A 27,793-nucleotide genomic window follows, 5' to 3' on the forward strand; every position below is an offset into this window, starting at 1 on the left:
CTGAATGTGCCTGAACGCATCCTGAGATCTGATCACTGAAAACACATATGGAGGTGGTATGGGATATATATGAAGAGAAGCCTACTCAGCTGACGTCCTCTGACCCGCAACACAATGAATCAAAGCTATTTTTACTCCTCATCGCCACATCTTCACCACATAATGATTTATATTTTTCTATAGGTGAACATTTCTCTCTGTCCGATTACCACTTCTCACTATCAGTCATTTGTGGAGCAGTTTGTGGTTCTGTGTGATTCTGGAGGCCTGAATTTTTAGTTGACTTTGTATAATGATGAGACACTGGACTGAAATACAATCAATACATGTTATTTACACAGTGTGACAGACAACACTTATTCAAGGTATAAAAGTATTTTATGTATTAAAATGTACAAAATATATTACACAATATTAAAAATCATTAAAAGTATTAAAAGGTAGTAAAATGGAGTAAAAAGTAGTACAAATATTACAGGGTATTAAAATGTATTAAAAATATTACACGGTATTAAAATGTATTAAAAATATATCACAGTATTCAAAAGTATTCAAATGTAGCAGAAAAGTCTAAATAAAACATAACAAATATTGAAAAGTAGTATTATGTACATGTTTATTCAAATAGTAAAACACCAATCAAGAAATAAAGAAATATATAATTCATTCTTCAACTTTCGGACGGCAGCAGCTTGTGAGGCTTGAGAAGAATTTTCTAATTCTTCTCCACAGCTTCCTCTTGCCGCCCGAGGAGGTTGTGGCTGCAGCGGTGACGTCTGCAGCCTCGTCAGAACTCCACGAGACTTCCTCCCTGGTGTCATCATCTCCGATGGACGAACAGACTGAGGTGTCTCCGGAGTCCATAGACAGGTCAGAACATCCGGAGACTTCCTCCCTGGTGTCATCATCTCCGATGGATGAACAGACTGAGGTATCTCTGGAGTCCATAGACAGGTCAGAACATCAGGAGACTTCCTCCCTGGTGTCATCATCTCCGATGGATGAACAGACCGAGGTATCTCCGGAGTCCACAGACAGGTCAGAACATCCGGAGACTTCTCCCTGGTGTCATCATCTCCGATGGGCCGAGTATTTCCATCATCCGGCCCTGGTTCATTTCGATGGACGACCAGACTGAGGTGTCTGTGGACACTATTCTCAGGTCAGTACAGCAGAACTGTTCACTGGTGACACTTGTGGAGTCTAGAGCCTCCACAGAATCCCAGGAGACTTCGTCCATGGAGCCAGAGTAGCTGCTGTTTGTGGTTGAAAAGTGGACGCTGTCCTCCGTTGGGCAGACCCTCATTGCGTCTTGGGAGGTGGTCAGACTGGATGAGGAAAGACAATCAATTAGTAAATCAGTCACTGTCAATTAATGAAAACCATCAGTCCATCCAATATGATGTGTTGTTTAGTTCCAGTGTAAAAGGACATGTGGTCACTTACTAGTCTCTGCTGTGGACGTCCTCCCTCAGGTGGCTCATGGAAATGAAGGGCAGCTCCAGAGCTTGACGAGGAGAGATCCTCTCATCCCCGTCAAAATGCAGCAGCCCCTCCAACAGAGACACAAAGGCCTTCGGTCTTCCATCTCAGCCGCCCCCAACTTTGGATGGATCTGGATTTGAAAACAGGTTTCAGGTCAGATGATCCAGCTCCCGATTGATAGATAAATAACTGGTACAGATCCAGTCTTTACTCGTACAACACATGAGGGAGTACTCACATGAATCAGGCCGTTGAGGGAGTTCGGCAGCTCGATGAAGCTCTCCTCTTCCTCTGTTTCCATGTAATTAACAGCGGTGAATTCTTCTGCAGTCTGAAGGAACAAAAATAAATAAAGATGAGAACAGGGCAGTATGATTTAAAAATGCTCCATTAAAATTCTCAAACATAGAAGAACATGTTTACTCTACCATCAGTCTCCATGATGGACTGTCTTCACCATCCTCTTCGATGAAGAACTGCTCACTGTACATTCCAGCACGGAGCAGGTGGTCCTGCGGCTGGCCCAGCACTGTCACCATGTTCTTCATCTGCAGACAGAATACACATCATGAGAATCACATCCACTTACATTCTCTATGAATATGAAAATAAATAAAAATCCATTTGGTTGGATGATAAATACCATTTGATATCGGCAATTAACGGAGAACAGGTTTTGAGCCAGGTACAGGAACGGCAGTATGTACCCGACCCCCACACATCGACGGCCTCGGAGAATGGAAGACCCAGAGAGATCTCTGGAGCCCTGAGAAGGAAAGACATGAGCCACAGATGATGAAAATCTGTTGAAACATTTCAGGGCAGAGAAAATAATGTTGCTAAACAGATGCTGTGCAGGATGAACTCACTTGTACCCACACGGCTGGATCTCCATCCCAGCTCGACTTGGGACGATCATCATGGCGCAGCCAAAGTCAATTAACTTTACCCTGAGTGGCTGATCCTTTATGTTAACGAACATAATGTTGTCTGGTTTTATGTCCGTGTGCAGGACGGAGACCCTTCAGGGCATCCAAGGCCACCAAGAGCTGCAGGGGCACAAAGAATACACAACATTTAGAATTCTTTTTTCTTCCATGTTCTGTTGTTGGGTGTTAGGTTTAGGTTTTTGGGGATCTCTCTACAGATGAGTGTTTGTTTCATGATGCATTGATCGCGCCTGCATACCTGCTTGGCAACTGGGCGGATCTCATGTAGAGGATGGTGCTCCCACTCTCGCTTCTGTAGCAGGCCATAGAGACTCATGTCTAGCTTCTCAAACACCAAACAGGTCTGTTCCATGTGCTGGAATTCTTCATAGAACTTGACCATGTTGGTGAGATCCGCATCCAGGCCACTGATGACTTTCAGCATGGTAATCTGAAGAGAGAAGAGGAGACATGATGAGACAAGACTATCAACAGTTTGATCAGCTTCATGTTCGGATGGAGCAGACAACACCTGAGCACAGGAATATAAACAAAGACTTCAGTCTCATACCTCCTGCTCAATGACCTCGGCGTCCTCGGTGTCCTTCAGGATTTTCACAGCCACGATCTGCTTGGTCCTGAGGTTCATGGATGAGAAGATCATTCCAAAGCTCCCTAGCCCTAGAAAGTCCAGGACCAAATAGGAGGAAGAGCTGCTGTGCAGCGTCTGGCTGTCCTGAGCGTCAGGTGCTGTCATTGAAACTGTGGAGAGAGATGGTTCAGCCAAAAATGAAAATTTACTCATCATCTCCTCACTACTGTGCAGATGGAGATGTGGGTAAAGTGTCTGAGTCCACTAAACACTTTAGGAGCTTCAGGGGTAAACATTGTTGCAGCCAAATCAAAAACAGTGGAACTGACTGGTGATCGATTTTTCAAACGTAAACAAACAACACAAAAAACACAACATGCCTCCATACTGCTCCTGTGGTGACGTCACAGTGTCTGTGACCATGTTTTTAGACTAAAGGTCTGCTACCAGAAGAAGCTATGCTAGCAGAAGTAGCTATGCTAGCAGAAGTAGCTATGCTAGCAGAAGTAGCTATCCTCTGATATCTTCCTCTTCACACGCACACACAGGAAACAGCGCACACAAGCTGTTAACCAAGGACACACACAGGTTGCACATTACAATAGCTACTTCTGCTAGCATAGCTTCTTCTGCTAGCATAGCTACTCTGTTTTCAGAGTCTTACCTGAAGCAGCAGAAGAATCTTCTGGAGTTTCCAACGATGACATGATGTCCAGTATTTGCAGTTCAATAACCAGCAGCTGAGAATCGATCTGTAATCCAGAGTCTTCTTGCTTGTGTGTCTCTCTCCAACTGTCAAAGGCGAACAGAGTCCTTTACATCAAAGCTCTGCTTATGTGACCTCACAACAAAAGGGTTTCCTTTGATGTTGTTTTTTTTTTAAATTTCTAATTCAAATTCAAACAAACTTTATTGGTCCCCGGTGGACAATACAAAAATCTATATAATTTAAAAACATAAAACAGAAACTTGTTTGAAATGTATCAAATAATAACATTGTAACAGTGTGTGTGTGTGTGTGTGTGTGTGTGTGTGTGTGTGTGTGTGTGTGTGTGTGTGTGTGTGTGTGTGTGTGTGTAGATCGTGGGTTGTGTGTTTTTTTTTGTATTCCTTCCCTGTGCCATCTTTTTCAGAAGTGTCTTCTTTGCAATTAGTCACTTTAATATTTAATGTTTTATATCTTTATGTGTTATGTATGTTTATAATTTCTTTTTTAAATAATCTCCTTCACAGACACTTCCCATTTTGTAAAATCCTTCTTTGATTTAAAAGGACCGTCCGGATGCTAGTGGTGTTAAGTGGTGATTCAGGAGGTGGTCTGTGTCATTTGCAGTCGTGAGTGTGAAGCGTGTGATGGCTCTGACATTCATGTCCGAGATTTTGGACGTGTGTGTGATGATTTTAGAAGCAGAGTGTGTGTGTGTGTGTGTGTGTGTGCGTGTGTTGTGTGTGTGTGTGTGTGTGTGTGTGATGTCTGTGAGTTTGTGACCATGTTGTGAAAACAGGTGGAACAGTACAGCAGAATGGGTTGAACTTTTATCATTTCAGACTAAACTGCATTTTCTTTGTTCATCATAATTATCAAAATTGTCACATATCTAACGGTGTGAGATTTTTTTTAACGTGCTTTTTAACTGTTTTACGATTATGATTGAGATGTATATCATGGAGGTATAAGCTGATTGAACTCGTTAGTTTTGGCTTCTCGTTGGATTTGTTGGTAATGACAGAAAGATCAAATAATTCCAGCCTTATCCTTTTAATCTTCCGTGTGCTCCTGAGAAGGAGATGGAGTCAAATAGATAGATTTGTTTGTGTCTATGCTATACTTTATTTCATTACGCCTCTTTCTCCCATTTTGTGAAGCACTTTGTGATCTATACAAATAAAGTTTATTTTCTTGCAAACTTACTGAACTGCGTTAGGGCTCATATGTGGTTGACTGGACCACACTGGAGTCCACCTGGCTGCATTTCGCACACACACACACTATAGCGAACACCAATACCTGAAGCCCTATTGTTTGTGTGTGTGTGTGTGTGTGTGTGTGTGAAAGGCCTCCTTCTCAGGGGAACACGGTTTGGATCTGCTTCTGCCTCATGGCTGCAGTGTGAGGACCTGCTGAGATTCAATAAGTTGTTGGAGACTAAGAGTGAGAGAACACCAGAGAATAACTGTGGGTGGAATGAAGGGTAAAGGTTTGAGCATCACTAAGTCACAGCTCAGACCAGGTATCCACATCCATCCTGAGTGATCCAATCACAAGTGGTCGATGCTACGATACAGATCTGAATGTGCCTGAACGCATCCTGAGATCTGATCACTGAAAACACATATGGAGGTGGTCTGGGATATATATGAAGAGAAGCCTACTCAGCTGACGTCCTCTGACCCGCAACACAATGAATCAAAGCTATTTTTACTCCTCATCGCCACATCTTCACCACATAATGATTTATATTTTTCTATAGGTGAACATTTCTCTCTGTCCGATTACCACTTCTCACTATCAGTCATTTGTGGAGCAGTTTGTGGTTCTGTGTGATTCTGGAGGCCTGAATTTTTAGTTGACTTTGTATAATGATGAGACACTGGACTGAAATACAATCAATACATTTTATTTACACACTGTGACAGACAACACTTATTCAAGGTATAAAAGTATTATATGTATTAAAATGTACAAAATATATTACACAATATTAAAAATCATTAAAAGTATTAAAAGGTAGTAAAATGGAGTAAAAAGTAGTACAAATATTACAGGGTATTAAAATGTATTAAAATATTACACGGTATTAAAATGTATTAAAATATATCACAGTATTCAAAAGTATTCAAATGTAGCAAAAAGTCTAAATAAAACATACAAAATATTGAAAAGTAGTATTATGTACATGTTTATTCAAATAGTAAAACACCAATCAAGAAATAAAGAAATATATTATTCAGTCTTCAACTTTGGACGGCAGCAGTAGAGGCTTGAGAAGAATTTTCGAATTCTTCTCCACAGCTTCCTCTTGCCGCCCGAGGAGGTTGTGGCTGCAGCGGTGACGTCTGCAGCCTCGTCAGAACTCCACGAGACTTCCTCCCTGGTGTCATCATCTCCGATGGATGAACAGACTGAGGTGTCTCCGAGTCCATAGACAGGTCAGAACATCCGGAGACTTCTCCCTGGTGTCATCATCTCCGATGGATGAACAGACTGAGGTATCTCTGGAGTCCATAGACAGGTCAGAACATCAGGAGACTTCCTCCTGGTGTCATCATCTCCGATGGATGAACAGACTGAGGTGTCTCCAGAGTCCATAGACAGGTCAGAACATCCAGAGACCTCCTCCCTGGTGTCATCATCTCTGATGGACGACCAGACTGAGGTGTCTGTGGACACTATTCTCAGGTCAGTACAGCAGAACTGTTCAATGGTGACACTTGTGGAGTCTAGAGCCTCCACAGAATCCCAGGAGACGTGGTCCATGGAGCCAGAGTAGCTGCTGTTTGTAGTTGAAAAGTGGACGCTGTCCTCCGTTGGGCAGACCCTCATTGCGTCTTGGGAGGTGGTCAGACTGGATGAGGAAAGACAATCAATTAGTAAATCAGTCACTGTCAATTAATGAAAACCATCAATCCATCCAACCTGATGTGTTGTTTAGTTCCAGTGTGAAAGGACATGTGGTCACTTACTAGTCTCTGCTGTGGACGTCCTCCCTCAGGTGGCTCATGGAAATGAAGGGCAGCTCCAGAGCTTGACGAGGAGAGATCCTCTCATCCCCGTCAAGATGCAGCAGCCCCTCCAACAGAGACACAAAGGCCTTGCGGTCTTCCATCTCAGCCGCCCCCAATTTTGGATGGATCTGGATTTGAAAACAGGTTTCAGGTCAGATGATCCAGCTCCCGATTGACAGATAAATAACTGGTACAGATCCAGTCTTTACTCGTACAACACATGAGGGAGTACTCACATGAATCAGGCCGTGGAGGGAGTTCGGCAGCTCGATGAAGTCCTCCTCTTCCTCTGTTTCCATGTAATTAACAGCCGTGAATTCTTCTGCAGTCTGAAGGAACAAAAATAAATAAAGATGAGAACAGGGCAGTATGATTTAAAAATGCTCCATTAAAATTCTCAAACATAGAAGAACATGTTTACACTACCATCAGTCTCCATGATGGACTGTCTTCACCATACTCTTCGATGAAGAACTCCTCACTGTACATTCCAGCACGGAGCAGGTGGTCCTGCGGCTGGCCCAGCACTGTCACCATGTTCTTCATCTGCAGACAGAATACACATCATGAGAATCACATCCACTTACATTCTCTATGAATATTAAAAATAAATAAAAATCCATTTGGTTGGATGATAAATACCATTTGATATCGGCAATTAACGGAGAACAGGTTTTGAGCCAGGTAGAGGAACGCCAGTATGCACCCGACCCCCCACACATCGACGGCCTCGGAGAATGGAAGACCCAGAGAGATCTCTGGAGCCCTGAGAAGGAAAGACATGAGCCACAGATGAAAAATCTGTTGAAACATTTCAGGGCAGAGAAAATAATGTTGCTAAACAGATGCTGTGCAGGATGAACTCACTTGTACCCACACGGCTGGATCTCCATCCCCAGCTCGACTTGGGACGCCATCATGGCGCAGCCAAAGTCAATTAACTTTACCCTGAGTGGCTGATCCTTTATGTTAACGAACATAATGTTGTCTGGTTTTATGTCCGTGTGCAGGACGCCGAGACCCTTCAGGGCATCCAAGGCCACCAAGAGCTGCAGGGGCACAAAGAATACACAACATTTAGAATTATTTTTTCTTCCATGTTCTGTTGTTGGGTGTTAGGTTTAGGTTTTGGGGATCTCTCTACAGATGAGTGTTTGATTCAGGATGCATTGATCGCGCCTGCATACCTGCTTGGCAACTGGGCGGATCTCATTTAGAGGATGGTGCTCCCACTCTCGCTTCTGTAGCAGGCCATAGAGACTCATGTCTAGCTTCTCAAACACCAAACAGGTCTGTTCCATGTGCTGGAATTCTTCATAGAACTTGACCATGTTGGTGAGATCCGCATCCAGGCCACTGATGACTTTCAGCATGGTAATCTGAAGAGAGAAGAGGAGACATGATGAGACAAGACTATCAACAGTTTGATCAGCTTCATGTTCGGATGGAGCAGACAACACCTGAGCACAGGAATATAAACAAAGACTTCAGTCTCATACCTCCTGCTCAATGACCTCGGCGTCCTCGGTGTCCTTCAGGATTTTCACAGCCACGATCTGCTTGGTCCTGAGGTTCATGGATGAGAAGATCATTCCAAAGCTCCCTAGCCCTAGAAAGTCCAGGACCAAATAGGAGGAAGAGCTGCTGTGCAGCGTCTGGCTGTCCTGAGCGTCAGGTGCTGTCATTGAAACTGTGGAGAGAGATGGTTCAGCCAGAAAATTTACAGGATTGGGTGTGTCAGTAAAACAGGGAACTGACTGGTGATCGATTTTTCAACGTAAACAAACAACACAAAAACACACATGCCCCATACTGCTCATGTGGTGACGTCACATGTCTGTGCATGTTTTTAGACTAAAAGTCTGCTACCAGGCTCGAGAGATATTTCTTACACCACACAGGAAACAGCGCACACAAGCTGTTAACCAAGGACACACACAGGTTGCACATTACAATAGCTACTTCTGCTAGCATAGCTTCTTCTGCTAGCATAGCTACTCTGTTTTCAGAGTCTTACCTGAAGCAGCAGAAGAATCTTCTGGAGTTTCCAACGATGACATGATGTCCAGTATTTGCAGTTCAATAACCAGCAGCTGAGAATCGATCTGTAATCCAGAGTCTTCTTGCTTGTGTGTCTCTCTCCAACTGTCAAAGGCGAACTGAGTCCTTTACATCAAAGCTCTGCTTATGTGACCTCACAACAAAAGGGTTTCCTTTGATGTTGTTTTTTTTTTAAATTTCTAATTCAAATTCAAACAAACTTTATTGGTCCCCGGTGGACAATACAAAAATCTATATAATTTAAAAACATAAAACAGAAACTTGTTTGAAATGTATCAAATAATAACATTGTAACATGTGTGTGTGTGTGTGTGTGTGTGTGTGTGTGTGTGTGTGTGTGTGTAGATCGTGGGTTGTGTGTTTTTGTATTCCTTCCCTGTGCCATCTTTTTCAGAAGTGTCTTCTTTGCAATTAGTCACTTTAATATTTAATGTTTTATATCTTTATGTGTTATGTATGTTTATAATTTCTTTTTTAAATAATCTCCTTCACAGACACTTCCCATTTTGTAAAATCCTTCTTTGATTTAAAAGGACCGTCCGGATGCTAGTGGTGTTAAGTGGTGATTCAGGAGGTGGTCTGTGTCATTTGCAGTCGTGAGTGCCGAGCGTGTGATGGCTCTGACATTCATGTCCGAGATTTTGGACGTGTGTGTGATGATTTTAGAAGCAGAGTGTGTGTGTGTGTTTGTGTGTGTGTGTGTGGGTGTGTGTTTGTGTGTGTGTGTGTGTGTGTGTGTGTGATGTCTGTGAGTTTGTGACCATGTTGTGAAAACAGGTTGAACAGTACAGCAGAATGGGTTGAACTTTTATCATTTCAGACTAAACTGCATTTTCTTTGTTCATCATAATTATCAAAATTGTCACATATCTAACGGTGTGAGATTTTTTTTAACGTGCTTTTTAACTGTTTTACGATTATGATTGAGATGTATATCATGGAGGTATAAGCTGATTGAACTCGTTAGTTTTGGCTTCTCGTTGGATTTGTTGGTAATGACAGAAAGATCAAATAATTCCAGCCTTATCCTTTTAATCTTCCGTGTGCTCCTGAGAAGGAGATGGAGTCAAATAGATAGATTTGTTTGTGTCTATGCTATACTTTATTTCATTACGCCTCTTTCTCCCATTTTGTGAAGCACTTTGTGATCTATACAAATAAAGTTTATTTTCTTGCAAACTTACTGAACTGCGTTAGGGCTCATATGTGGTTGACTGGACCACACTGGAGTCCACCTGGCTGCATTCTGCACACACACACACTATAGCGAACACCAATACCTGAAGCCCTATTGTTTGTGTAAGCACTAAATTGCCTGGGTGTGTACTTTTGAGGGATGAGACCGCAGCTTAAAGCACCGCTGGCTGACACACTCTCCCTCATTAGCCCTTATATTGTAGGGGAACTGACCACCATGCCTGTTTCCACAAGGCTGCAGTGCTGACTGAATATGTTCACTGTCCAAAGGAAGATCAATAGTCTCTTGTTTTGCAGGTATATGTGTGTGTGTGTGTGTGAAAGGCCTCCTTCTCAGGGGAACACGGTTTGGATCTGCTTCTTCCTCATGGCTGCAGTGTGAGGACCTGCTGAGATTAAATAAGTTGTTGGAGACTAAGAGTGAGAGAACACCAGAGAATAACTGTGGGTGGAATGAAGGGTAAAGGTTTGAGCATCACTAAGTCACAGCTCAGACCAGGTATCCACATCCATCCTGAGTGATCCAATCACAAGTGGTCGATGCTACGATACAGATCTGAATGTGCCTGAACGCATCCTGAGATCTGATCACTGAAAACACATATGGAGGTGGTCTGGGATATATATGAAGAGAAGCCTACTCAGCTGACGTCCTCTGACCCGCAACACAATGAATCAAAGCTATTTTTACTCCTCATCGCCACATCTTCACCACATAATGATTTATATTTTTCTATAGGTGAACATTTCTCTCTGTCCGATTACCACTTCTCACTATCAGTCATTTGTGGAGCAGTTTGTGGTTCTGTGTGATTCTGGAGGCCGGAATTTTTTGTTGACTTTGTATAATGATGAGACACTGAACTGAAATACAATCAATACATTTTATTTACACACTGTGACAGACAACACTTATTCAAGGTATAAAAGTATTATATGTATTAAAATGTACAAAATATATTACACAATATTAAAAATCATTAAAAGTATTAAAAGGTAGTAAAATGGAGTAAAAAGTAGTAAAAATATTACAGGGTATTAAAATGTATTAAAAATATTACACGGTATTAAAATGTATTAAAAATATATCACAGTATTCAAAAGTATTCAAATGTAGCAAAAAAGTCTAAATAAAACATACAAAATATTGAAAAGTAGTATTATGTACATGTTTATTCAAATAGTAAAACACCAATCAAGAAATAAAGAAATATATTATTCAGTCTTCAACTTTCGGACGGCAGCAGCATGTGAGGCTTGAGAAGAATTTTCGAATTCTTCTCCACAGCTTCCTCTTGCCGCCCGAGGAGGTTGTGGCTGCAGCGGTGACGTCTGCAGCCTCGTCAGAACTCCACGAGACTTCCTCCCTGGTGCCATCATCTCCGATGGATGAACAGACTGAGGTGTCTCTGGAGTCCATAGACAGGTCAGAACTCCAGGAGACTTCCTCCCTGGTGTCATCATCTCCGATGGATGAACAGACTGAGGTGTCTCTGGAGTCCATAGACAGGTCAGAACATCCGGAGACTTCCTCCCTGGTGTCATCATCTCCGATGGATGAACAGACTGAGGTGTCTCTGGAGTCCATAGACAGGTCAGAACATCCAGAGACTTCCTCCCTGGTGTCATCATCTCCGATGGACGACCAGACTGAGGTGTCTGTGGACACTATTCTCAGGTCAGTACAGCAGAACTGTTCAATGGTGACACTTGTGGAGTCTAGAGCCTCCACAGAATCCCAGGAGACTTCGTCCATGGAGCCAGAGTAGCTGCTGTTTGTAGTTGAAAAGTGGACGCTGTCCTCCGTTGGGCAGACCCTCATTGCGTCTTGGGAGGTGGTCAGACTGGATGAGGAAAGACAATCAATTAGTAAATCAGTCACTGTCAATTAATGAAAACCATCAGTCCATCCAAACCTGATGTGTTGTTTAGTTCCAGTGTGAAAGGACATGTGGTCACTTACTAGTCTCTGCTGTGGACGTCCTCCCTCAGGTGGCTCATGGAAATGAAGGGCAGCTCCAGAGCTTGACGAGGAGAGATCCTCTCATCCCCGTCAAGATGCAGCAGCCCCTCCAACAGAGACACAAAGGCCTTGCGGTCTTCCATCTCAGCCGCCCCCAATTTTGGATGGATCTGGATTTGAAAACAGGTTTCAGGTCAGATGATCCAGCTCCCGATTGACAGATAAATAACTGGTACAGATCCAGTCTTTACTCGTACAACACATGAGGAGTACTCACATGAATCAGGCCGTGGAGGGAGTTCGGCAGCTCGATGAAGTCCTCCTCTTCCTCTGTTTCCATGTAATTAACAGCCGTGAATTCTTCTGCAGTCTGAAGGAACAAAAATAAATAAAGATGAGAACAGGGCAGTATGATTTAAAAATGCTCCATTAAAATTCTCAAACATAGAAGAACATGTTTACACTACCATCAGTCTCCATGATGGACTGTCTTCACCATACTCTTCGATGAAGAACTCCTCACTGTACATTCCAGCACGGAGCAGGTGGTCCTGCGGCTGGCCCAGCACTGTCACCATGTTCTTCATCTGCAGACAGAATACACATCATGAGAATCACATCCACTTACATTCTCTATGAATATTAAAAATAAATAAAAATCCATTTGGTTGGATGATAAATACCATTTGATATCGGCAATTAACGGAGAACAGGTTTTGAGCCAGGTAGAGGAACGCCAGTATGCACCCGACCCCCCACACATCGACGGCCTCGGAGAATGGAAGACCCAGAGAGATCTCTGGAGCCCTGAGAAGGAAAGACATGAGCCACAGATGAAAAATCTGTTGAAACATTTCAGGGCAGAGAAAATAATGTTGCTAAACAGATGCTGTGCAGGATGAACTCACTTGTACCCACACGGCTGGATCTCCATCCCCAGCTCGACTTGGGACGCCATCATGGCGCAGCCAAAGTCAATTAACTTTACCCTGAGTGGCTGATCCTTTATGTTAACGAACATAATGTTGTCTGGTTTTATGTCCGTGTGCAGGGCCGAGACCCTTCAGGGCATCCAAGGCCACCAAGAGCTGCAGGGACACAAAGAATACACAACATTTAGAATTATTTTTCTTCCATGTTCTGTTGTTGGGTGTTAGGTTTAGGTTTTGGGGATTCTCTACAGATGAGTGTTTGTTTCAGGATGCATTGATCGCGCCTGCATACCTGCTTGGCAACTGGGCGGATCTCATGTAGAGGATGGTGCTCCCACTCTCGCTTTGTAGCAGGCCATAGAGACTCATGTCCAGCTTCTCAAACACCAAACAGGTCTGTTCCATGTGCTGGAATTCTTCATAGAACTTGACCATGTTGGTGAGATCCGCATCCAGGCCACTGATGACTTTCAGTATGGTAATCTGAAGAGAGAAGAGGAGACATGATGAGACAAGACTATCAACAGTTTGATCAGCTTCATGTTCTGATGGAGCAGACAACACCTGAGCACAGGAATATAAACAAAGACTTCAGTCTCATACCTCCTGCTCAATGACCTCGGCGTCCTCGGTGTCCTTCAGGATTTTCACAGCCACGATCTGCTTGGTCCTGAGGTTCATGGATGAGAAGATCATTCCAAAGCTCCCTAGCCCTAGAAAGTCCAGGACCGAATAGGAGGAAGAGCTGCTGTGCAGCGTCTGGCTGTCCTGAGCGTCAGGTGCTGTCAGTGAAACTGTGGAGAGAGATGGTGGAGACAGAATATGTGACGTGGGTGTTTTCAGTGTGAGAGATTCATTCAGTCAACACAATATGAACAAACGCACAACAGGAGTCACATGTCTTTGTCTTTCTGCAGGCTGTTAACCAAGGACACACAAGCTGTTAACCAAGGACACACACAGGTTGCACATTACAATAGCTACTTCTGCTAGCATAGCTACTTCTGCTAGCATAGCTTCTCTTTTTTCAGAGTCGTACCTGAAGCAGCAGAAGAATCTTCTGGAGTTTCCAACGATGACATGATGTCCAGTATTTGCAGTTCAATAACCAGCAGCTGAGAATCGATCTGTAATCCAGAGTCTTCTTGCTTGTGTGTCTCTCTCCAACTGTCAAAGGTGAACAGTGAGTCCTTTACATCAAAGCTCTGCTTCTGTGACCTCACAACAAAAGGGTTTCCTTTGATGTTGTTTTTTTTTAAAATTTCTAATTCAAATTAAAACAAACTTTATTGGTCCCCGGTGGACAATACAAAAATCTATATAATTTAAAAACATAAAACAGGAACTTGTTTGAAATGTATCAAATAATAACATTGTAACAGTGTGTGTGTGTGTGTGTGTGTGTGTGTGTGTGTGTGTGTGTGTGTAGATCGTGGGTTGTGTGTTTTTTTTGTATTCCTTCCCTGTGCCATCTTTTTCAGAAGTGACTTCTTTGCAATTAGTCACTTTAATATTTAATGTTTTATATCTTTATGTGTTATGTATGTTTATAATTTCTTTTTTAAATAATCTCCTTCACAGACACTTCCCATTTTGTAAAATTCTTCTTTGATTTAAAAGGACCAGTCCTTTTCTTTTGCAATAAATTTGGTAATTTGGTCATTTTGTTGCAGTAATAGTTATAACAATGGTAAGGTGGATGTTAGAGTTGGTTTTAGTCTTGAAGAAGCAATGAGAAATGAATACGATGCCCTCACACATACAGATTTGTCAAAACTAAACTTAGAAAATGGTCTGTACTAGAATCTGTTTCAAAATGTTCCACGTCACGTTATCTTGACGCACAGCAAAGTACATGCAGCGCTCATCGTATTTTACACGGCTGCACATCCACTTACACTTCCTCTGCTGAGCCGCGCGGCTTTTAATAACCGCTGAAGTTTGACAAAGCACTTCCTTCCCTTGGAATGAAAACAGACACGCTTGATTGTGCTTTTCACAAACAAAGTGCTACCTTGATCCCGGCTAAAAGCAAAGCACGCTGAAGCCTCACCGTACTTTGTCATAGCCGACAACACATTTGCATTTCCTCTTATCGCTTTTGTGTTTAGTTTTTTTTTTTTGGCGGGGGGGGGGGACAAAGCGCTGTTTTATAACTGCTCTTGTGAGATTATTGTTATTCAGGCAGCAGTCGATATCGAGACTGATCAAGCCGGACCGGGTTCACTGCACGGAACATAGCCAAGCAAACAGGGAACTAAATTCAGGCTTTGACTTGCATCCTCAGAAATTGAATCTATGCAATAAATACACAAAGAATAAAACTGTCGCGTGTGCCCTGTGAGCAAGATGCAGGGCACAATGTGCACAGCAATATAAAAGCTTGTTTAATATACAGTGCACCGCAGCCTTGTTTTAATCAGAGCTTCCCTCATTCAGTTAGTTGTTTATTATCATTCTCTAAAAAAGAGCCAACAACGCTCCAGAGCAGGAAAGAAAGCACCATTGTGTTTTTCCCTCGAAGCAGTGTTATGTGGTGCAAGTGCTTGGACAGTGTGATGACAGGGGCAGATTCTGCAGAAATACATCCTGAAAGCAGCCACAAGTCGCTCTGCATCTGAGAGACGTGTGGTTAAATGAACGAGCGACTCCTCAGCGTGAGGCTTCGCTGCCTGGTAGCGTTGAATCCTGGGTTGCGTGGTTGAATGGCTCCGCTGTCGTCTCGCTGCGGCCGCTGAGATGCCTCACGATGCGATTGGGTGCTTTCATTCTCCCTGTCTTCTGCTCCCTCGCTCTCCAAATCGTCCTCGATTCATACGTGCACCCTCTCACACACTTCAGAGGGATTGCACAGGAGCCGTCCCCTTTGAAATCAATTCCTCTGCCGATCCGCTGTTTGCATTGTGACGGAGGGGAAGTATTTTACAGTAGTTTTAGTCTTTGTGTAAGATTTCCTTGCAAACATTCATTCTCCTGCTGAGACGATTCCACAAACTCTTCCAGAGAGTGACATTTTCTTTTTCTTCTTGTTTTCTATCTGCATTCTTCCTCTCTTCTCTCTTCACAGTGGTGCAGTCCTTTCTGTGTGGAGCTCGCATTTTCTCCCAGTGTCTGTCAGTCTCTGGCTTCCTCCCACAGTCCAAAGACATGCAGATTGGGGTTATGGGTTAATTAGAGACGGTGCTTGTTTGTCTCTACATGTTTGGCCCTGTGCTACTCTGGCCACCTGTCCAGGCTGAACCCCGCCTCTCACCCAATGTCAGCGTTAATTGGCTCCAGCTCTGCTCTAGATCATGGATGGATTTATGACTCTCTTCTTTCTGATTATGCTGTATTTTCATGTATCATGTCTGACCTGTGTGTGTGTGCAGGTTTTTGGGTGTCCCCCCAGGACGAGGAAGCTGCCCCCTGACAGGACCTCTGCCCTTTGACCTCATCTACACCGACTATCACGGCCTGCAGCAAATGAAGCAGCACTTGGGTCTGTCACTGAGGAAGCAAAAGTCAGTCCTTTTCTCTTGTCTCGTTATAAATAGTTTTTTTCTGTTTGTTTACCAAATTCTGTTTCTTTGTTGTGTCCATTCTGCTTTATCAATATTTGTGTTTCTGATGAGATGCATCAGCATTGGCTCATTGACCTGCAGGCGTTACAGGCTGGTGGTCACCGGGCCACCAACTCTCTCTCTCCCTCAAGGTCTCCCTTTCGGAGGAATTTAATTTGGCTTCTTTACACACTGATCAGTGAACCAGGAGCAGATGTTTGACCTCATGTCAGTTCCTGTTTATTTGCATCAAATAGAGAAAGTTAACTGAGCTGGAGGCTCTGATCTCTTATAATTATAGACAGTTACTGGTTGGTAAAATGATTTTGTTCCATCTTGGCTTTCACAGTGTGCAAACTTTATTTTATCCAAAAAAGGCAAAAACTATGCAAACATCTTTTAATGCACTCGTGCATCCCTGCAGAGGAAAATAGATTCATGAAAAAGAGAAGAATAACAGTAATGCGAAGATAATGATAATCATCACAGTTTTTAGATTATAGGGTGCAGCTGTATCGCAGCTTGCATCCTTCATTTTAATTCCAACGCATAAGAAGAAGAGGAGGATGCTACATTTGGTAAATAACTGAGCAGCCGGCACGTTCACAATAATTCATCCTGATTCTTTAATTCTCTAAAACGCTCCCCACGGCAGGGCAGAGGGGAAATCCTCCGCTGATTCCAGTCAGTGTGAGTCGAATGTCAACTGATCGAGCGACGCTCCTCAGCTGTCAAAGAGTGACAGACTTTCATTTCCAGCTCTGCCCTGATACTGATTAAAGATGCAGGGCGTTGATAAATCTTCTCAGATTGGATTACATCGATGGATTTTGTGACTTCGCTTGTGTTAATGTTCACTGCAGCGGAATTTTCTTTACGAATTCTCTCAAACTGGTCAAGTGAAGAAGTTTCTTTTTGAGATCCTCTAATGTCGATGCAGTGGAAGCAGTGTTATCTAATCCCCCGTTGGAGCGTTGCCTTGATATCTGACGAACTTTCAAGCATTTTCCAGTTTATCCAAGAGAGAGTTCAACATTTATTCATGTTGTTTGACGCACTTGCAGCTCAGGTGGTGTCATGCTCTGTTCCAGCGGCTGTGAAACAAGGCTGTGATTTAAAACCTGGCTCGTCTCACCTTGAGGCCCGAGTCAGAGCTGCTCAGTGAGGGGAGTCCGGCACAGCACATGGATCTATCACCACTGACAGTTTTACAAACCACTGTGACAACAAGATACTGTTATAGCTCTGACATCATCCCCCATAACTCAAAATGAGGATATATATATTTCATGATCTAACCGTCTGAGCATGTTAATATGTATAATTGTTGTTATTGTGCGTGGATGTGCTACCTTTGGTGACATAAAGCAAACTAATGGGATTATTTTTTTACTTTTTTTGCTCTTCTAATTCAGCGGAGACTTTTGGATTTCAAAGCACGAGACCACTTTGTTCTAATTTCAGCTCGGCCTCTTTCTTATTTTGTCCTCCAGGTGCCACGTGCGAGTGATCGACACCTTCGGCACCGAGCCCGCTTACAACCACGAGGAGTACGCCACACAGCACGGCTACAGGACCAACTGGGGCTACTGGAACCTCCGCGGCCAGCAGTACATGACCATGTTCCGTATGTCCACTTTGATTTTTTCTCTCTTTCCGGGAGTGAGGCTGCACATTTTTAATTCTCACCTATGATTGTACGAGGTGACTTGAGCTCTGATGTGTGTGCAGTGAAGGAATGTGTGCATCCGTGTGACTGAGAGCGAACAGATTGCACCGAGTCCTCAGGCCGTCACAGACGAGGCTTTGGGGCACAAACACGCCACAGAACTCGTTCAGAAACAGCTGTGCCTGCACAGATGCTTAAACCCGCCGACTGTGGCCAAGCACCAGCGGCCTTACACACACCAGCACGAGCACATTCACCGCACAATTGATGAAATTGATGAAACTTCAGCCGTTTGTACTTGTCTACAATTAATGAAGCGACAGCCTCTGCAGTTTCCAAACCGCTTCCTGTCATCACAAAGCACAACACAGAGATGTCATCTTTCATCTCAGGTTAGAAAATTGACCGGGAAAAGAAAACGGTTACTTTGGCCGTCTCACTTGACAGCTCCCTGACATTGTGTATTATTATGATTCTATATGAGGTATATATACGTTTATTTATTTTTAACATATTAACGTTGATCATATATTTAGCTTGTTTGTTGGATGTGTTGTTTTTGTTGTTTTGTTCTGTTCCTTTTTGGTTGTGGGTTTTCAGTTAGTATGTAGATTACTGATAAAGTTAAAGTTTAAACTTCAAATTTCTCAACATCACAATTGTGGAAAGTCCAAAAACACGTCACATACACATTTTTCTGAAAGATGGTTTCCGTCATTTTAAGTAGTCGGTAAATGTATTAAATATTATTTGTTAGATGCTATGAAAATGGGGTGAAATGCACAAGAGGAGGAAGTTATAAATTCAGCATCGCAAGATTTCCATCGCCCTCCTCTTTGTTCAGTATTCTCTCCATGCACAGCGCTCTGTGTCTCCAACAACAGCCACCTGAGTTTAATCAGTTTTTTTTTTCTTGTTTTTTCCGACATGAAATTGGACCTGTAACGCTGTGTTGCCAATTGCTCTGTTTGTCCTTGGCAGCGCACACTCCAGACAACTCTTTTATGGGTTTTGTGGCCGAGGAGCTGAATGAGACGGACCGACCGAACATCCAGAGGAACAAGGTTAACAATATGGCTGTCGTGTATGGTAAAGAGACCAGCATGTGGAAGGTCGGTATCACACAGTAACCCCTGCAACATCTGTTTATGTAGCATGTTTGTGGGTTCATAACATGTTTGCATTTTTCCATGGCTTTACCTCTATAGATCTTTATCGACGCTGTAGAAAAGTGCTTTGAATGTGATAAAAGCAGCGTTTGCAGAACCTTTGAATATCACAAATTCGGCTGTGAAACACCCACTGGATATTACACTTTCCAAAAACTCCCTGAGGAATCCATCCTGTGTGTGATGGTAGAGGAACGATTGCTTTTGTTTGGAGTAAATCTTCCCTCCGAGCTACGAGAGCAAGTTTTCTCTCTCGCTCTTAAACTTTGAAGTGAGCTGCAGGCTCCCAAGGTTTGCCTCCGTCTACAGCTTTGTTCCCACACCGCCTCAGCTGCCCTGTTTTCTCGGGACAACCTGAGCTTCGATGTAATGTTTGCACGTCTGAAACTTTGCCATGTGAAATCCAGTCGTCGACAACCCCCCGCCTTGAGACCAGCCTCTTCTACGACTAATACTTCATGTTACTTTCTCTTTTCCTCTATTTCTGCCCCCCCTATAATCCACACAGCTTCAAGTAAGTACGCCTGCTTTTCATTGACATTATCAATTCTCCAAACACCAAAACTCAGACCAGGACTGTTCCTAGAATTTCCTTGCCCTAAAAATTATGTTCCACTTAAGTTTGTGGAAATGAATTTATACATAGGAGCTTAAGTTTCCACCGTTTCTATCTGCTACTAAAAAGAATTACCCATTGAAGTCATGTAAATTAAGTTTTAAATTAATGATGGGATGACGTTAAGAAGATTTGTCAGACTTCCATTTTTCTATGGTAATAATTATATTTAAATACAATTTACATTAATGCAAGACTGGTTCCCGTAAAAAGATTTTACAATTACTTTGAGTAAGAGAAAGTGTGATTTAATCTACACGTTGCTCGGAGACATTAAAATGGCCCAAGATGAAAAATGAGGAGTAACAGTCAGATGACATTTGTTAATGCTTTATGCCTTAAAGACATCAGCTTAGTAAATAATTAATAAAATCCCCAAGAAACAATTTTAGAGATGAACAACCTCAGTGAAATGACTCGAGCTAATTGTCTCCACATGAAAACACAGCAGATGGAGGCTGCATTGATTTAATTCTTTTATTATAACTTCACATGCAGGTGCTGGACGGTGACCAGTTAGTAAGATGATGATGTTAGCGGCAACAAGAGCAGCCTCAGCTCATTAGATCTGCTCGCCTCATTTCCATTGACAACTTAAGCTCCGGTCAAAGTGATTCTCTTGCCCCGACGCCACCTCTGGGCTTCTCTGCTTCGCTCTCTCTAAAGAGGTTGTGTGAAATTCTGATGAATCAGTTGAACCGGTCAAAGTTGTGTTGGTGGTTTAGGAGGAGTCAGGGACATTGTGTCAAAAACAAGGGGCTGTAGGTTTTTGCTATTACGTTGCTGTACGATGGCTAATTGATAAGCAACCATCACTACTACATGTTCTTGGCAAGAAACCATGTTTGGTGGTAAAGAAACTTACTTTAAACACCTTTAAACAAAGGTTAGTACAATTTTACAACACATCTTTAACAGATGTATGGACGAATTGACTTAGTAATAATAAACATCTGTACGTCGATATGTGAGATTTCAAAACTACATTAGCCACCTAACAGTGCGACAAAGAAATCAAATATCTTTACCCAGTGACAAGTCAAAAAGTGAATTGAGGGGAACAGTCTTGAAAACCTTGGCAAACTAACCGATAGTGAATTGTTGGGCTGAATAATTAGAATTCCTCCTTTGTACCAGTGCTGGCAGTGATGAATTAGTTACTGTGCAGTGCCTGTTTAACTCCTTTTCTCCTGTGTGTCTCTTAAGGGAAAGGAAAAGTTCCTGGCCATTCTGCACCGCTACATGGAGATCCATGGGACGGTTTACTACGAGACACAGCGACCACCAGAGGTGCCGGCTTTTGTGAAGAACCACGGTCTGCTGCCTCAGCAGGAGCTACAGCAGCTCCTCAGAAAGGCCAAGGTGGGATCATCACTGACGCTTTCATGGGCTCAGAAAATACTAAGTGTTTGCATATAACATTTCTGCTTCATAATGAAGAGTCTTTTGAAGAGTTGGAATAAGCCTCGTGCAAGTGTTGACCTGGATATGAGCAGCTCAGTGTTCATGCTCATGATCTCCTCCTCCTTTTTTTTTTCCTGTCAAGCTTTTCATTGGATTTGGTTTTCCATACGAAGGTCCCGCCCCCCTGGAAGCCATCGCCAATGGCTGCATCTTCCTGCAGCCCAAATTTAATCCCCCCCACAGCTCCCTCAATCACGACTTCTTCAGAGGGAAGCCCACCTCCAGGAAGGTACATCCACTCATCTTATAATCTTAACCATAGGAATGGTGAGCACTTTAAAATGTGTAATGGAGCAGGGCTGCACGCAGTACCAGACTCAAGAACAGCTTTTATCATCAGGCTTCTAATCTCAGAGTCAGTTCACGTCCAATAGTCCTCTGCACATCTGTTTATCTGCCTGTTTGCACTGTTTTGCTCACTCACTCTGGAAAATGTGGAATTCCTCAAATGTTACACTTGCATCCTCGAATGTGTATAGTTTTACAGTGTTGTATTTTACTTTTATATTTACATATTTTACTTTGTTTTATTAAAAAACAAGTATTGGTCTAATTGCACTTCTGAGCTGACGTCTCCTTCTCGTCCAACACTTTTCATTGTACTTTTGACCCTGTGTTAACTTACATATGACAAATAAACCTGAAACCTAATGTGGGAAGGTTAACCACATTATTACAGAATGCACTAGTTTATTTTCTGCCAGCAGATTCATTTCAAACAAGCACCCAACACATTTAGTATTTGGTCTTGACTCAAGTTGCTGTCAAGTTGTTGTGACGGTGAATATTTCCCGTTTGTGCCTCCCTCAGGTGTCCTCTCAGCATCCCTACGCAGAGCAGTACATCGGCCGGCCGCACGTCATCACTGTCGACTTCAATAACACCGAAGAGTTTGATGCAACCATTCGTGAGATCATGAACAGCGACGTACGGCAACTTTTTTTAATGTTTGTCCTCCAAACTCGGCACAACCCATTCTACAAAATAATATCCTTCTATACCACAGTTCGCTTTACACTTCTGCATAATAAGATGGGTGAGAGCATAATTCGCTCTTTAGATTCACACTTCACGCGGTCCGACCTACTTTTGAAGCCCTCAGCCGTTAATAGAGCTCTTAAGCACGGCATCCAGAGGAAAATGCTTAGCTGGCGCCCTCTCCGCTCTCTGCACTGCTAATTGCTTGAGATATCGAGCAGCTCAGGAGGTAAACTATGCCCGCACCTGGGTTTTTACGTGGCAGCGTTCCAGAGGCCAGTCGGTGAGCGCTGTCTGCAGATGATCGTATTAATCGATCACGCTGCGTTCAATCTGTCACCGGAACAACGCGGCGCCGCAGCCAACGCTCTCGCCTCTATCTGCCAGGTGTGTTAAATAGACCTTGTGTTTCCTGCTGATAGAAATAAAATGAAGTACGAGCTGCAGCACTGCTGAGATACTTGGTGTGTAGAGGAAATACAATACGGATCAAACAGGCTGAGCAAGTTTCAACTTACATTTGAATCAAATAGAAGGAGGAAGCTTTCATTTTCTATGATCTTGACGAGCGTACCTGCTGAGTTCATGTGTATTTGATTCATGGAAGGATTTTAATAGGAAAAGGGACATTTTGGGAGATATTTACTATTTCAACTGGAGTTGGGTGATATGTGGGTTCAGTGGATTTGAGCTTAGCTTAGCATAAAGAACTGAAGCAGAAGGACATGCTGACCTGGTTCTGTCTAAATATATTCTGGCAACCAGCAACACCTTGAAAGAAATGTATGATCAACATTAAATCACAGTTGATGGATTAATCGTTAATTTTCTATATTTCTAAACCAAGGTGTTTTCTGCCTGTGTTCTTACACATCTTATGTATTACCCTGTATTGTGTGTTTTTATTTTTAACACCTAACTACTCACCCACTGCTCTTTTTGTGTCTCTTCCTGGACTTGGCTGCTCCCGACATCACCGATGACATGAAATCATGAACGTCACTCACATATTTTTTCGGTGGCCGAGCAATACAGTCAGTTTAGGTGTATGAATTGCGCAGTCACTTTAAAAATGTTTTCCACCGCTGCATTCAAATCACCGCCTATGAGGCTTTTTTTCTCTCTCCCACTCTCGGATTCTATTATATGAAGATGCCCGAAAGGCAAATTGCATTGCAGAATAGCTGATGAAGTGCCAGATACATTTCATTAAACTCAGATGAAATAAAGTAATAAGGGAATGCTAAAAGGAACACAACACTAAAAGGGACCATTTATCAGTTTAAAAGCCTGAATGCTTTAGTGGCCTGATGGTAAACAAGGAGATCTCACTTCAGCTACCGTGGGAGACATTCAGGGGGGATTCTGCTGCAGGGATCCTGACTGAATGTTTCCTGTCCTGCTACGTTTCATAGTTACTGATGGCGTCAAAACACCATAGGTTTAAAATTCACTTATTATTGTTAATTTGTCTCCTGAGACATCAACCTGTACCACCAGAGAGTCGGGTTTCCTCCTGCCTCTGCCGTGTTCTCGTATTTGTCACGAGGCTGTTGGTATAAAACACCAGAAAGAGCAGAGCGAGCGATCGATCAGGGTTTTTCTCAGGATTTGAATCCACTGTGTGATATTAAAAATCAGACGGTGGGTGAGTGACGGGTCTTAATGGCCGAAACCGTTAGCCAGACCCAGAATGCACCAAAACCCCAGGACGACCTGTGGTCCGCCGTCAGCTTTCTCCATTGTTGACATATTGATGTAGTCCTCACTAAAAATAATGAAATCAATTTTCAAAGCTGTCCCGTGTGATGTATTAGGTCATTGATTTTAATGTGAGGCTTGTGGCATGATATAAGCCTTTCACAATTACACTAATGAATATGTCAACTTTGATTAACTGTCAGATTCTGGGTTCCTGTAATTACAATGACTTGGTTCTGTGGACTCTCCCTCCCTCCCGCTGTGTCTTCATCTGTGTGGACATCTGTGTCTGCAGGTGGAGCCGTTCCTGCCGTACGAATACACCTGTGAGGGGATGCTTGAGAGAGTCCATGCCTACATTCAGAAGCAGGTGGGTGTTGAAACGAGAATTTGTCAAAGTCAAAAATTAAAATCAGTAGCGAGGATAACATCATCATGGCGTCATTTGTACGATATGACGTCGAATGATTTGTTAATCAAATTTAAGCTGCAGATTGTGTCTCTACTCTTATTGGTTGCAAATGGTAGTGCATTACTACACCTACTGACCTCAACTTTCAATTGTGTTAGCAGTTGGTGATAGTTTGCATTGAATATGTTATCACTACTACTTGTAGCTGAGTTCAAATCATTTTCCTCTATGTTGTTTACCTGCTTCTTTTGAAATTTTGACCCTGTGTTGATTTCAGGAAGCTCAGAATAAATTAAAACCTCTGCAACAAATTCTAGTTTTTTTTCTTTTAAAGATACAAATTCTGCCTCAGAAAAAGTACAGTTCAGAAAAATTATTTTCTGCTGGACATTTGAATGTCCAAGATGACTGAATAAACTTCCAACCACAACTCGTCCTGCCCGACCTTGAAGCATTGCATTTATGATTCTGTTCATTTCAGCCTTTTGCAGGTATTTCAATTCAACTTTTCACTGATTTCAAGACATCCTGTGCATATAAATGACAGATGATAGCTTAAAAACTAAAACAGCTCTTGGATTCTCACATTTGCAAACACTCTTCTGTCCTCAAAGGAGACATGTGATGCTTCTCTTTCCTCTTGTGTTATATAGGTACTTGTGGACCCTATGTAAAAGGTCTGTACAGTTAAAAAGCCCAAAGCCGGCCAATATATCCGGGGTAGAATCATGTCACATGACACATTTGCAGAATGCGTGCCCAATGACCAGTCTGGCACGGCCCGCTAACAAAGCCAGGTAATGCTGGAGCGTATAGTTCAACATATCCTACATGCATTCAAAACAGTTATCCATCTAACAGAGGGGTCAGTGGCCAATCAGAGCACACTGGGCTTTATCAGGAGGTGGGGCTTAAACCAAACATTTCCAACAGAGGCTGAAAAGTGATGTTTGATTTCAACCTTTTCAAGTAATAACCCAAATTGAAATTATGCACCTGAATATGAGCATCGAACTTTTCAATGAAAGTATTCACATTCAGTTAGACTAATAAATTCAACTTCTATTGAGAGAGTTTCCTTTTGGGGATTTTGTGGCTGCTTTGCCTCAATGTTTACGCCTTTGCAATAAAACCTTTGCAGGTGTCAGCTGCAACTGTAATAGATTATCACATAGACTCAAATTTCCAAATGATGCTCCAAGCAGACAGAGAATACAAATATTGTGTTGTATACACACACTTGTAAATATATATTTGTACAGATGTTGTCATCCTTTTGCACATCCACCATGTTGTGATGGTTGCTATAGTGTCTGGCAGAGGAAATGTGTTATAGCCTCTGCTCTGACACAATCTGTCCCCTGCTGTCAGAAACACACACACACAAAAACACACACACTCAGCCTCCCGTGTCTGACTGTGACTGTGACTGACCGCCCAGCGTGTACAAGGTCAGACTCCCAATCAGACTCCTCTGCCTTTATTTCCTTCCACTATTCCGTAACCTTCTCTTTCCCCATCTCAGACTTTTCCAATTTTGTGTCCAACTTCACAAGTCGCTCACATGTCACATCCCCGTTTTTCTACTTGGCGACAGAATCTCTCATCCTCGCTCTGTGACGCCCTCTCACCTCCATCCAGTTTCACTGTGATGATCTTATTACACTTAGCCTTTTTTTTAATTTCCCCTCTGATCAGAAATTGACATTTTCTGAAAGATTGACTCATCAGAAGTTATGATATGGTTCAATGGTCAAAAAGGTGAAACCTGTCAACAGTGACAATGATATGAACTCATAGAGATTTTTAAAAAATCAAACCTCACATTCAAATCCAATACAAAAGCAAAGATAAAGAATATTGAAAATGATACATTTACAAATAGCGACATCTCCACACCTCCATGCTGTTCATATCGTGTTTTCTTGATGAGCTGTGTGTCTGTGTGTGTGTGCATGCGTGTGTGTTTGCCTGTGTGTGTGTGTGTGTGTGTGAGATCTCTGTTGAGAAGTGGAGGTGATGGAGAGATTGGAAGCCTGGTTATTGCCTGCGGGCACTAGGAGCCTGTTTAATAAACGGGTCTGGAGGCCAGAGGGACAAGTCAGAGAAATGTTATTACCTGGCTCTTATGAATAGCTCCAGCTGGAGGGGGAATCTAATCTGGGCTTTCACCAGAGCCTAATTTTGCCTCCAAACATCATTTATTATTGGGCGGCCTAACTGCATTCATATCATTTTTGTCCTGGAAGATTGTCGAGAGGACTTGTCAGTTCTGATAAGCACCTCTGTGCTGTAACAGTTCCTTCATTATTTCCTGTATCAGCTGCCCAGAGACTGTGTGTGTGTATCTGTCGCGGCTCTGTATCGGAGCGCGGTGCTGATTTGACCTCAGCCATGAAATGACACTTAAGTTATAACTGATATGGGCCATTTTATCTTTTATCACCTGCAGGACTTTTGTTCACCTGAAGCTCCGTTCCCTCCGGGGAACTCATCGAGGACGTGGCTGGGCGGCCCCCCCAGCCCCTTCACCCTCCTGCCCAACTCCAGCTTCCTGACCTGGGCCTCCAACTCCAGCTCCTACGCATCCTGGCCCCCCCTCAGTGCGCTGCGACTTCTGGCGTCGCTGGAGGGCCAGTCATGTGTTCAGGCGTGTCAGAGCGCAGGACTAATCTGTGAACCCGCCTTGTATCGTTTCATCAACATTAAGGAGGCCTTCAGCGCGTAAGATGTTTCTCCATTTGGATAATTTGCTAAATGACTGTGCACATTAACATTTTTATGTCATCCTTTACTCCTACTGACATAACGGCTACAGAAAAATATTATCATCACAAAATAGCCATGTCTAGTTTTTATTTGTTAATGTGACAAAACTGGAAATCATCAGCGAGTATCAGTAGGGTCGTAAAAACAGAGAAGTGGTGATTAAACACCATGTTTTTTTATAATTCTTACATGACAAACACAGCTTTGTGCATTTGGAAGATGCAGATATTGTTTATCTCAATACATGTCACATATCCAGTGTTTGAATGTGAGGATTCATTCTGAAATATCAACTTTATACTCTGACTATACAAGTTGGCCTTTTTAAAAATACATTAAAACCACTTTTCCAAAAGCACAGTTCACACTACAGATTATTTTCTTGTTAGGACAGTTTTAAAAATTTGCATCTCTAGGAGTTCGCCCTGCAAGTCATAAATTTAACTAATGTTCCCTCCTCACAGTGTCATGTTTCATTTGCACCTCCAATTTCAAAAGTAGAAAACACCAGCTCACTCTTTTCCCTGTAATATTTCCCTTGAGGTCTTAGAGGCAACACTGTACCATAAATGTTAAATATATTAGCAG

At 42.7% G+C, this 27,793-nt stretch overlaps 1 protein-coding gene across 2 annotated transcripts in view; it reads left to right on the top strand.

The window, feature by feature from the left end:
- The window catches only part of LOC118122819 (alpha-1,6-mannosylglycoprotein 6-beta-N-acetylglucosaminyltransferase B), a 62,885-nt gene that overhangs the window by 34,220 nt on the left and 872 nt on the right, over positions 1–27,793 (top strand). The window contains exons 9-17 of one of the 2 annotated variants that reach the window (XM_035179694.2): positions 16,257–16,388; positions 17,921–18,054; positions 19,078–19,208; positions 19,774–19,779; positions 21,088–21,243; positions 21,428–21,574; positions 22,156–22,272; positions 24,320–24,394; positions 26,889–27,160. In XM_035179694.2, coding sequence (XP_035035585.1) covers positions 16,257–16,388; positions 17,921–18,054; positions 19,078–19,208; positions 19,774–19,779; positions 21,088–21,243; positions 21,428–21,574; positions 22,156–22,272; positions 24,320–24,394; positions 26,889–27,160 — 1,170 coding nt within the window. The remainder of the gene's footprint in view (positions 1–16,256; positions 16,389–17,920; positions 18,055–19,077; positions 19,209–19,773; positions 19,780–21,087; positions 21,244–21,427; positions 21,575–22,155; positions 22,273–24,319; positions 24,395–26,888; positions 27,161–27,793) is intronic. The other variant, XM_035179695.2, reaches the window with a different exon arrangement.

This window comes from Hippoglossus stenolepis, chromosome 16, assembly GCF_022539355.2.
Source record: "Hippoglossus stenolepis isolate QCI-W04-F060 chromosome 16, HSTE1.2, whole genome shotgun sequence".
NCBI lineage: Eukaryota > Metazoa > Chordata > Actinopteri > Pleuronectiformes > Pleuronectidae > Hippoglossus > Hippoglossus stenolepis.